The sequence below is a fragment of the Grus americana genome, chromosome 1 (assembly GCF_028858705.1).
Source record: "Grus americana isolate bGruAme1 chromosome 1, bGruAme1.mat, whole genome shotgun sequence".
In the NCBI taxonomy this organism is placed as follows: domain Eukaryota; kingdom Metazoa; phylum Chordata; class Aves; order Gruiformes; family Gruidae; genus Grus; species Grus americana.
Window position 1 is genome coordinate 87,527,806 of NC_072852.1, and position 12,745 is coordinate 87,540,550.

At 41.3% G+C, this 12,745-nt stretch overlaps 1 protein-coding gene across 12 annotated transcripts in view; it reads left to right on the forward strand.

Moving 5' to 3' along the window:
• Positions 1 to 12,745, forward strand: part of KPNA1 (karyopherin subunit alpha 1) — a 62,820-nt gene that overhangs the window by 41,343 nt on the left and 8,732 nt on the right. For 2 of the 12 annotated variants that reach the window (XR_008576161.1, XR_008576162.1), the window contains exons 12-15: positions 2,796 to 2,923; positions 3,608 to 3,786; positions 5,225 to 5,413; positions 7,888 to 12,591. Coding sequence is in view for 4 of the 12 variants with exons in the window: in XM_054818796.1 (XP_054674771.1) it covers positions 2,796 to 2,923; positions 3,608 to 3,786; positions 5,225 to 5,412 (495 nt within the window). In the remaining 8 variants the exon portion in view is untranslated. Of the gene's footprint in view, positions 1 to 2,795; positions 2,924 to 3,607; positions 3,787 to 5,224; positions 7,701 to 7,887; positions 12,733 to 12,745 lie in introns of those variants that run through there. The other 10 variants (XR_008576174.1, XR_008576180.1, XM_054818796.1 and 7 more) reach the window with 7 other exon arrangements.

Sequence of the window (12,745 nt, forward strand, 5' to 3'; positions counted from 1 at the left end):
TGTGGTGACTTAGTTCCATGCTATCATGTAATGTACTCTGATCTTAGTATTTATTTAAGAAGTTGGTTTTAAGAAGGCACTTTCTAAGGAAATGTGTCTCATGTAAAAGTTTTCTTTTGGGGAGAGGATTTAAGAAACAATAATGAGATTTTTTTACTTATTCTTTGCCAGAATAGTAAAATACTAATGCCCTCACGTATCCTGTCCTAGATCTATATCAAGGTTTTTTTGGTAGAGAATACTTAACATCCCTTAACACCCTGTTCTTCTAAGGGCTTCCACCTCAACACCACCCTTGTCATAGCACTACCTGGACTGACATAAAATGTGACTGTAGACTGCCAAGTCCCCTTTCTCCTCTCCAGGTCACCAAGACTGAAGTTCACTAGTGAAAACACGCATGCCCTCACTCTCTAGGTCCACAAGCACACACCTGTGTTCACAGATCTTTCGAATGTCCGTGTGGGCTCTCTGCCCATCTGCTGTCCATGGCGGCTTCTGAGCTCTCTTAATTTGCTGTACTTGGCTCCCAGTCACCAGCTAGTTCAGCTTGATTCTCACTAGGAAGCAGATGCACACATTGGTCTCAAGCATCCCCACACTTGCAGACCCCTTGAATATGAGTACAAGCCCTCTGTCCATGCCTGGATCCTGGGCCTCCTTCTTGCCACCTAGTCCAGTTTCCCAGCAAATTATGTACACTGTGATCCACCACGTTTGAGGACGATGTAAATGCCCCCATCGCATGGAGCTGGTGCCCAGGCATGTAGGTCCTGTGACCTGCAGTCCCACTCCAGCTGAGGTGCTGAGAGCCTCTCTCAGCCTCACCCCAGTGCCCCTAGCAGCTGGCATCCAGACATAGAGGTCCTATGGACTGCGATCCTGCCCCAGTGGCTGATGCTGGGACCCTCACCTCCTCCAGTTGCAGAGGCCCCTTCTCCCAAGGTCTGACACTGGTTGCTGGCCCTGAATTCACCCTTCATGGGCACCCAAGAAACATGCTCCTTAGTCTACGGCCCCTCCAGCTACTGATGCTCAGACCCCCACCCACTCCAGTTGCTGACCTTGCAGACACAGGGGTGTCTCCTGAGGTCTGATCCAGTTCCTGGCCCAAATTCACTCACGCTGGTCTCGGTTGCAAGCACCTAATCCTTACAGCACTCATGCAGGTTAGAAAGGGAGGTTACATGGTAAGATAGATAAGAAAAGAGTTGTTACTAAGTTTTGTACAGTCTCACTTGTCCCTGTCTTATCAGTTACAAAGTCCAGGCTGGCTCCCTGCAAAGCCCTGCTGTGTATTTTCTTAATGGCCCATTAATTAGTGACTGAGGGTTTCCTTCTTTGTGATTGTCTCTCTTATCCCTTGCCTATCAGGTTGTGTCACCATGTGTTTTATTTATTACTTTCCTGTTATTTATATCTCCCTTTGAGCTGAAAAGGTCCTTGATCTGATAACCTTAATGAAGCAGATGCTCTCATGTTCCATGTACCCTTACAGGGTGTTGCTTTTGTATATTTTTAAAAATTGTTTTTTCCCAGTAACATATGTCGGGGGGGGTGGGGAGGAATGCATTCTATTTTTTGAAGATATTTTCTTTTGTCCTTTTTTTTTAAATAGATGGCTCCCGTTTATGACATACCACTTCCAGCCTTCATGTTCAAAAATTTCAGTTAAGGACTTTTTTCAAATATTCTCTGCAAAGTAGAATTCTAATATAACATGGCATGTTGGAAGTGTAAGTGGTTTTCCTTGAGGGCCCCAGCTTGCTGTGCTAGAAGTGCAGATTATGTGGTAAAGGAGACAGTGTTCATGGGACGGTTGATACAACTGGTACGCAGTATGGATTTACAAAATAGATGCAGTGCAGATGCCAAGACAAACAGGAAGGGTAAAAGAAATATCACACAGTTGTTTTTTTTTTAACTAGGGAACCATCTGCACCGTGAACTGACTATAGCTTTTTGCTGTATGTAATCTGTTAGTTTTATTCTGCAGAGCTTCTTGAAAAGGATCTCTTTGGTTTTCTTTGAATTTGCATTTACCAGTTATGTGATGACTTGCATTTGTAAAACAGTAGTTTAAAAAATGTAATCCTAAGCTCTTGCTTCTTTGAATGATCCTTCTGAAAGTGGTTCAGATCCTTGTCATACGTGTGTAACTAAACCGATTTCATTTGTGTCTTATTGCAAAAGGTTCTTCCCAGAGGACCTTAGTAGAAACTTGGAGCTGCTGACTAAATACTCATTTGACTTACATCAGTGTGGTGGGCTAAGCCGTTAACCATATTACTGAACCATCCGTTGCTTTGTCTTTTCACCAGGAAAGAATGTATTGGTGCTTGCTTGTTTTGAGGAGTTCTTAGAATACATTCTCTCTTTGCTCTGTTGTCTCACACAGTGCAAGTGTAGCATGACACGCAGGTTTATGAAGTTTTTTTCTCTGTTTAGGGGATCTTAACAACATAGTGGTTTACTGACTTAATAACTGAGTGATTCACTACCTGGAAAAATAAGGGAAATATGGCATTCTTTTGCTGTCAAGGTATGATTAAGTAACACATTAGATATGGCAGTCACTTCAGTCTGAACATGTTTTGAATTCTTTTGGGATAAGCAAAGACCCTGGCAATAACTAGGGTTTTGAATGTAAAGCTGAAACCTGATTTTTTTGCCCCTTGATAAGTTAACATTTTATTGTTTATTGTGTTGTGCTGAGCACAGGCATTAACTAGCTCAAGACAAGGAAGTTATTTCTAATTTTTATTATAACCCTGACATGTAATTTCTTTTTGCAGACAGTCATAGATGCCCATATCTTTCCAGCTCTTATAAATATTTTGCAAACGGCTGAGTTTCGGACAAGGAAGGAAGCTGCTTGGGCAATCACAAATGCAACATCTGGAGGCTCTGCTGAACAGATTAAGTATGAAATAGTTCACATCTTTCAATGCAATTGAGTGAATTAGTGTTTGTGCAAGAAATCAAACTAATAATCTAGAAACTGGAAAATCTTTCTGCATGCTTTCAGTGTTTGTCTCCAGAGAGACCACATCTTTGTACTGAGTCGTGAATGACCCGTTCATTCCTTTAGGTAGAAATCACATAAGAAATTCAGCTGTAATAATTAATTGAACCATTTCTCTTATGTGAAAAAAACTAAATGCAACTTTTAAACTCATTTCTTAGTGATCGTTGTAGAGTATAACAAAGTCTGGAGAGGAACAGCTCAGCCCTTCAGACAAGGGCATCATTTGCATTGTTTTTCCTGTTTAACTTATACCAGTACATTATGCTTATATGCAATAATGTATAAAATAAAATTATAAATATATAAAATTATAAAGTAATATAGTTGGTGTTAATATAAAATGTATTTATAAATTATATTTGTAAAAACAAATAATTTACAAACTTAAATTATTATGTCATATCTAGAGAGAAAGTATTTTAAAGTTATTTTTGGTGTTTCAGCAGAATTGGATAGATACAAATAGAGGTCTATAACTTCTCCAGTTTCTCTCATCAAGTTGATACCTTATCTGATCATTTGGCTACACTGGTTACAATTTTGCAAACAATTTACTGGGTTCCATGTGTTGTTTTTCAGGTATTTAGTAGAACTGGGTTGCATCAAACCACTCTGTGACCTTCTTACAGTAATGGACTCAAAGATTGTGCAAGTAGCACTGAATGGGCTGGAGAACATCCTGAGACTTGGAGAGCAGGAATCCAAACGCAGTGGCACTGGCATTAATCCTTACTGCGCTCTTATTGAAGAAGCATATGGTATGAGCAAAACAACTGTGGAAGTCAGGGGTTAAAACAGTGATCACGAACCCATTAGAGTTTCAGTAGACCAAATTCTATTAATTTCCTCGTCACTATTACCTGAAAATTAACTGTTCTTTGACAAGTCTCCATTTACCAACGTACTCCATCTTTTACATTAGCTTTGTCTGCTGGTAGATTGGAGACAGTGTGTCTTTTCTTAATTTCTTTTCACACTGAGGGAGCCTTCTGGGTGTCATTCAGCCTCAGTATCTTCCCTCCACAGCAGATAAAGGTTCAGGTGCACTGCTCTGTAGCTCAGACTTCAAAACTTTGCCTTCCCTCTCTGCTGCCCTGTAGAATGATGGCAGCAGCAGCAACTTCCTTGTTTGCCTTTATTGTGCTGAGGTTTTGGCATCATTTCATCCCAGTTCTGAGGTACCACTGCTCTTGAGGTGGGTTTCCTTGTCAACTGGCAAGTACTTATTAAGAAAAATAGAATTGGGTTATCAAGAGCAACATAGAAGAGGGACAGTAGCAGTGAACATGGTTTCTTGAACCATGGTTCCCTTCATGGTTACCTTGACTTCCAGGGAAGAGTTATATCAGAATAGCATTTTTTCTTGCTTGGTTCTAGGTTTGAACTTCCCTTTTCATGTCAGTGGTGCAGAAATGTCTATAGAGCATCAGAGAATTGCTTCCTTTAGTCTTCATACATATTAAAAGGAGCAGACAAGAAAGCCACTACAATTCCCAATATTAGAGACTTACTAGAGCGTCTAAGGCTTGGATTTCACTCTAGCATCATTCTTAGGTATCAAAGATAGTTTAGCTTGTTTCATTTGTTTCTGACTACAAGGCCTGAGTTTGCCCATCTGCTTAATGTCTGCCCAAAAGCTGGTTGTATGAGTTTTAACTGCATTGTGTATACATGATACACATTAGGTAATGGAGTCTCTCTGTCTTTGGAAGTTTTGAAGACTTGGCTAGAAACAGCTGATGTAATCTGGTGTTGGTAGTAGTGCTGAGCTGGGCTGCAGCTTGAACTAGATAATCACCAGAAGTCTCTTCGAACTTGCAGTGATGTGATTTTGTAGTCATGGTCCTTGTAAAAAAAGCACTCTGAACACACTTTGAGGAAACATGGTCTTAAAAGTCTCTTCAGAAAAAGTCTTTGAGGCCTTGTTCTTTACACATTCAAGCTTGTTGATTTCATTTTTTGATTGAGAGGGTAGAGGCAGACAGAAGGTATGAAACACATCACACAGTTACAGGGAACTCTGTAGTTCAGCCTGTTTTTCCTTTGGTGGGGAGACTATAAGTTGGGTAAGAGACCTGTTCTTTCTGAAGGTGGGGGAGAATTGCTATGGAACTTGATGTTCACAGCAGACTGAAAATGATCATGGTCATATGCTTTCACCGAGCTGTAACTTTTACGTACTTCTTTTCTCTGCAGGCCTGGACAAGATTGAATTCCTGCAGAGCCATGAGAATCAAGAGATTTATCAGAAGGCCTTTGATCTGATCGAGCACTACTTTGGAACAGAGGATGAAGACAGCAGCATTGCCCCACAGGTGGATCTCAACCAGCAACAGTACATCTTCCAGCAGTGTGAGGCTCCCATGGAAGGCTTCCAGCTCTGAGGTGCCCCTGTGCTGTGTGCTCCTCTACCTAGCCAATCCTGTTGTCGAGCCACAAGCCACCCATGGAGTGATTCTCTTAATGTTTTCCATAACCCTGTTTGCGCTCATTCGCTTGCCTTGTGCACATGCTCTTACATACATCTGGAAAACTTTTGGCTCTCCGTGGCAGGATGCCTCCTCCTTGGCAAGGGGTCACCAGAATCACCCTTCTCCTCTAGATTCTGAACCTCTCCACTGCCATCTTCGCGGAGTTGAGGCACCTTTCTATACTTTGAGATATTCCCTGCTCCTGTTACAGGAAAATGATCCCTCCTCCACTAGCCCCCACACTGCCGGCATCCAAGATAAGGCTGCCTTTCTGATGCATTTGGTGCAGTGCGTGCCTGCAGTCCAGGGAGACATTCAGACTTTCTGAGAACATAGCTGAATTCATTCCCCATATTCTTCCCTGGATGCCTCTTTGGATGGCTGTGTGAGATGGTTAAATCTTCACATACAATGTATCTTTTTTGCTGTATGTGCCAGCTGGGGTTATTGGCATATAGAACATGTTACAAATAATGGAATAAGTTCTCTATCCCCTGCAACAACAGGCTGCAATGGCCATGTTTTTTGGTTCTTAAGAATACTGAACACATCTGGCCCCATCCCTTCTCAACACTGAGTTCCCAAGCTGGATTGCAGACCGCTGTGGAGATTTGTATTCCTTCCCAGTCTTTCCTCTCCATCCACAAAAAAAGAGCCTGTGAATAGGTCACTCTTACCACCTCCTCAGAAATGACTTTCCAAACCAGCTTCTAGAATGGAGAAACTACCCCCACTTCTGCTTGCCAGCACAGTATGATCCAGCCGGGCCTTCCTTAAAAATCAAGCCTTTCCTGACTTCATGCTTCAGAGTCTGGTCCTTGGTATTATGGTTATGGCTGAAAAATTCCTGTCTGCCTCTTTACATTTTTACACAGCGTGACTTGAACAGATTTCTCATCTGAAAAATTACCTTCTGAGTACAGAAATCTTAATTTGTAAAACTTAGCACAAGGAGCATTAGATATCCTTTTCATTTTCACAAGACAAGAGCTTCCTCTCCAGCTCACCTGATAAAATAGAGACCTCCTGGTCAAGCCCCTTATTTAACAACTACAGTGACACTACATTCAAAGGATAGTAATCTTACACCCGGATCCGCCTGGCCCTTTCATTTCATTTTTTTTACTTTTGCTGTTTACGGGACTTCAGGTGAATTAGCATGGAACGCATGGTTCCTACAGGTGACATCTATAAGGCATCGCTGACTGCATGACAGCTGTCATCTGCAGCTGTAGACTGCCCTTCTGCTAGCAGCATGTTCTTGGCTCCGCAACCTGCTTGGATCACAGACGTGATGCGAAGGCCAGCCACTCCTCACTGAGTTCAGCTGACATTGACACCAAACTCTTCACACAACTGGGGAGGTGCCACGTGATTGAAAGTGGCAGTTCTATTTCTGTAAATGCAATGGATTCTCCAGGCCGTCCGCTCCCCACCTGCATCGTATGTTCTTTCAAACCATTTTGGACGCTTGGAACACACATTTGTCCAGTGTAAACATTTCAAAATTGCCACTGACCACTGCAGTGTCATGTACCTGTGGTAAATGTTAGTGGCAGAACTGTCTGCAAGATCCTCCTTATGACTCCTCTCAGTGACAAGCCACTGCAAAAGCAAAACCAGCCCATTGGATACAGCATAATAAAAATATATAAATCACTTGTCAAACTGCTGAAAGAAGCTAGGCAAAGGCCTGAACATCAGCTCTGTGTGACCGTTATTTAAATACAGTCTTCAGTTCTGTCTGTGCTTCAGGATGGAGACTCTGACCTGTGTGGCCACTGCAGAAGCCACCTGCTGCCTCCCTAGCTAAGCCAGTTGGCCTCCACCTTCCCTCTCCCAGTTATTTTCTCTAGTGCTGCTTTGTGCTGAAGGAACATTTAGTTTACTGCACTTGATCTGTAAATGGACTTCAATTCTTTGTAATTTTAGGGGGTTAAATTTGGTGGTTAATTTAAAAAATGCAAAAAACCCCTCAATGTTGCCTTTACATCACATATAAATAACTGTGTTTCTCTTTTCTTGAAGGGTGATAGAAGCACTGATTAGTAGCAAAATCTTGTTTTAGCTTTTGGATTTTTTTGTGCTGGATTTTTTTACGTGTAAATTTCCAATAACATGTCATTTCTATAAGATTTGTTTAAAATCATGTACCTCTTATTGGATGGTATAAAAATGCTACATATTTTGTAAACAAATCTGAGCAAAGTGTGTGTGCATATATTCTGTATATTCATATATGTATATTCTGTGTATATATACACTAGTGTGTATATATACATATATACACACACACGTATATATATACACACATAGATATGTGTGTATATATATGCATATCTATATATCTATATATCTATATATATATATAAGTGTTTTCTCTTCCAGGCTAGTGAAAACAATGTGGTGCATTGGCGTTTCCCTCCCCTGCCCCCCAAGAAAATAATGACAATTGCCTCTAAATGAGTGGATTAAAAAAGAGTCCATTTAAGCTGAATGGTGTGCCTTCCTGTGTAAGGAGCCTGGCCAGTGTTTGTTACTTTTGCTGTGGATATGTGAATTCAGAACAGATAAGTATAAATCTTTAAACTTGGTATGTTTGTTTGAAGTGACAGGCCTGGTTGACACAGGTAGTATTGTTGTCCTATATACTTAGACTGTGTAAGGCATTTGACTGGTACTGCATAATATTTTGACTGAAAACTAAAACAATACAAAAATCAACATGGCACACATTAAATGGATTAAAATGTGGCTAACTCATAGGTCTCAATTTAATTTTAAATGGTGCTTAATTGAGTGTATTTCCATCAGGTTCTTCCTTCCAGCAACCAGTTCTTGTCTTTGCTTTACTTAGCCTTATTAATAGGTTGAAAAGAAACAAAATCTACTTCTAACAAAGGCTGCAAATTATATGAGTACAGAAGGGAAATCAGACTTGTGAGTTACGAAAGGAACGGCTCACTGATACAGACTGATCAGAATTACTTGGTAAGCCAAGGGCAAGTGAACTATTTGCATTTTAATAGAGCCAAATGTCTAGTGCAACATTACCCATCTAATAAATAACATTCAGGCCACAGGTGAAGGACTCTGTTTTGGAGGAAAAGTGCCGCTGAAAGAGTATGAAGATCATTATACATTATCGCTTGAACACTACTTCCTAACACGATTCTGTGTGGCTCGTGTAATGCTCACAGGTACAAAAAGAAATTGGCATTGATTAAACTCTTCTTTACAGGAACGCTCTCAGTGTTGCTATCAGCAGTTAAAAAGGGATGCTAAAAAATTTGGAACAGCAACAACTGTAAAAAGATTGTAAGTTCTATTGAGATGAGAAACGAGGCACTCTTCTTTTTAGACTGACATGGGAGTAACAAGGCTTATGTCCCTTGCTAGAAACACTGAAACCAGTATTCTCTGCTTTCCTGCAGGATGTGCTGCTGCTCAAACAGGAACTATCTCAGAGAACACCTCTAGCTTCCACTTTTGTGAAGGTCACACTGTGTTCTTGTTTTGCGTGTGAGTAGGAGGCAGCGTGGTCTCATGTGTAGAGCGTAGGCCAGGTAGCTGTTGGGGTTCTTGGGTTCTTCTCTTAGCTGTGCCATGCAGTGTGTAGTGCCAGAAAAGTGATCTCTCATATTTTTTAATTGCCTTATCCTGAAAATTTAAATTAATGCATTTGTTTCTGTCTGCTTGCGGAGATCCAGTCTAAACACCTTCCAAAAGCCCCACAAGCTGGTGAGGTGAAAAGATTAATGAGAACCAGGAATCTCTTGAGTTCTACTTGCAGCATCAGTAATGAGGTGAAACTACTACAGTAAGGTTTTAACAATGTCTAATTTTAAACTGGGCATTAGAGAAAGGAAGATGCCGGACTACCAGGAATTGTTATCCGACTGTCCTGTCCACAGATCTGTAATGCCTTTTAAGCGTTGCGTATTTGTTGAGGCAGCAAACGGGAGCTATCACTCTTCTATTGGTAAAGTTCCCAGTGGAATGTGGCAGGCAGGGTCACTCTCTCTTGGATTCAGGAGGATGCAACAGATGATGGGGCAGAAAGTTATTGAAAGCTCACTAAGCCAGGACCAGTGCTTTGGGCTCCTGGGAAGATAGCACACACGCAAACAATCATTTGAGCCAACTGCTGCCTAGAGACTTCAGCCAGTTCTTAAATTCCTGTGCTGGTTCCTTGATGCCAACCAGCTACTGATGGTCAAAGTCCCTTCACTTAGTCTTAAGGGAAGGGAGGAAGGCACTAACCCCAGAAAACCTACGTGTTCTTGAACCTGCATTTCTATAACTCTCAGCACTGAGACTATTAAGAACCAAATCCCACCACCCAGTCCTAAATGTGACAATGCTCCTGGTGATGCACCTCTGTGCTTCCCCGAGGATTTTCCACAACAGCTATCTTACCTCTGTGCGAGCTTTAAGTAATGCCCTGTGTCTTCCTGTATGATTTCTTTGCTTCTGGGATTGGCACAACACATCATTAGTACTTTCCCATGCCAGTTTTAGCCAGTAGACATGAAGATCTTAGAGGAAAATAAACAGGACCTTTTTATGTACTACTACGGCCCCATCCATGGGGTTCCTGCATGCTCTTTTGAGGCAGTGTTAAAGTTGTCAGATTGATTGTTGTATTGGGAAGCATCTGTTGCTTCTGGAACAGGTACAGCAATATGACATATGGTATAGGATTGATAATTTGACTTTTTTTGAATGAACATGAATGGTGTTGCAGACCAAGCCAAAAGGAAGAAAGAAAAATGAAAACTGTTCTAAGGGCTTAGTATGTTCTTCTCCATCAGGCGCTGCTGAAAGGGTGCAGGCTAAAGCTATGAACTAATCGGGTGATACAAGGTGTATTAAGTTCTCCAGTCAGTTAGACTGGCTGCTTAGGCCAGAGACACGTGCTGGTTTTTAACCATTGTCTGTGTTTAGAAGTGCTTTCTTGGAAGCCATCGTGCTAGGAAGGAGGTGGTTTCTTTCACTGCCTCCCCGAGAAAGATTGGTATCCTTTTTCTAGTATGCAACTACTTGCAAATGTTTGGGAGCGAGCTGGAGACGGCACAAAGCCCAAGGGCTCAGGCTCTTATTTGAGGCTCTGGAACCGATATGGAAGTTGAAAGAAAACACAAATGTGCGCAGTGATGCATGGGTTTTATGGTAGATCTTGAAATGGTGGTGGTACCAAGGTGATGGAAGGAAGGACTTCTGCATGGAGCTCCTGTCAAACCACTGGACCAGAGTTCAATTTTTGAGTAAACTCAAAAAAAATTATATAAATTTAAGTAAAATGAAAAACTGGTGACCACTGCTTCTCTGGGGTGTTGCTTTCTAAGTGTTATTTTACAGATTTTTATTTGAAATGCTTTACCAGCTGGATGAGTCCAAGTAGTTTTATTTCCAAAACTAGACTGAGGTGCCTGCCAGTTCTATTCAGAGAGTGTACTTGGAGGTGCTTATTGAAAGGGGAGTATCTTTCAGAAATGCACATTTTTAAGCTCTGCCATCACAAAGTATAAATCAAATCACGAGTTTCTCTTCATGGTAACCTGAAATACTGTCTGAAGTGCACGTTCTCCTTTTTTTGTCTCATTTAATACATAAATGAGCACAGGCACACAATCTGGGAATGTTTTTTGGTTCCCACCTGTATGCTTACTAGTGTGGCAAAGAACCACAGTGGTCATGAAAGATCTGTTCACATACCTGCAGTAGTGGAATTAAGTGTGACTTACATTCACTGCTAAATGAGCAGACAAATCTGTGGCAGCCTGCTCTGTTTGACAGCATACGTGTGATAATTGCCTTACAGAAAATCTGGTAACAGGTCATGGTGTCATATGAAGTTTATAGCTTCAGTGGTGAAATGACTGCACAGCTTGTTTGATGGGTTGCATCTCATCAATACAAGGGGTACCCAGAAATGCAATTCATAAAAAGGTGGACTGCAGGAGTTATTTTCTCGCTCTAGAGGAAAGAACAAAGTACTAGAGAACACTGCAGTAGATACCTTATCGCTTCTCTTTTCTAGGTATAAAGAGAAGATTTACCCTGCATTTTTTAGTAGACTTTTAATTTTTTTAAGCAATCGTGCTGTTTTTTAGTGGTAAAAGAAAAATAATCAGGAAAAAGTTTAAAAAAGAAAAAATTCTGCCTCCTACTATGAGGAAGTTCACAAACTTAATCTGTCAAACACACCGCCTCTTCTGTTTGTGGTGTCCCCAGTGGCCAGTTAGCAGAGAGTCCTGCGAAGTAGCAGAGTTTGAAACAGTCCTGACAGTCCCACTCTACATTTCCTTCCAAACGAACTGAAAGGAGGAGGAAAAATACTGGTCTCCAGTTGCTACAGGCTGTTCAGCATGAGCAGTATGTGACTCTTCTGGGATGAATGCCAGAAATAGGACTGTTGGGAGTTGCTCTTTGCAAGTATGACTGGATCTGCTGCTTCTAAAACTTGAGGCAGACAATCTTTAAGTGAGCTAGTATGAGGAAAGCAGAAATGACAGTTTAAAGGGGCAAAAACAAAAATCCAAATGTGGTTTGGAAAAAGCTCTGCAGCAGAGAGCAGGAACGCCTGATTGACTGCCACACTCGTGCTTCTAAATAGTAAATCTGATAGCATAGGTTGAAGCTTTTGCTCAGTGTTCCTCAAAATACTTGTCTCTGTTCCATTCGTTTGGACATTCTCACATCTCACCACCAGCTCTGGTGTAAAAGCCATTAGGCTACTGTCTGCAACACACTGGTTCTCTGGAATGCCATTTCACTATCGCTCCCCCTTCTGTTTTTATCAAAGGCAGGCAGTTTTTCACAAAAAGTAATCCTTCACAAATGCAGCCAGAATATATTAGACCTCAAACAGGTAAGCAGACTTTCTAATAACTTATGATCATTTTGATATTAATGCAAGTCATATGATTATTCCTGACACAAGGACTGCCCTAATAATTACTGTCTCTTACAGAAGGAGGAACACATGGAATATTTTAGGCAGCCTGTAACAATATAGAATACACATAGCACTGTTCTTCCTGAAAGGACCTGGAATAGTCAGTGATAGCAGACTGCTGCCCAGCACAGGTATTTTGTTTGTACAGGTACGGATGTACAAGTGGAAACCAAATGGGCTGTCCTTTTGTGTCCCAGTTATCTTTTCATATGTGGCAAAAGCAAACATAAGACTTTGTAAAGGAGATTAGTACCACAAATGAAGGTACAGCTCCTGCAACCTTTT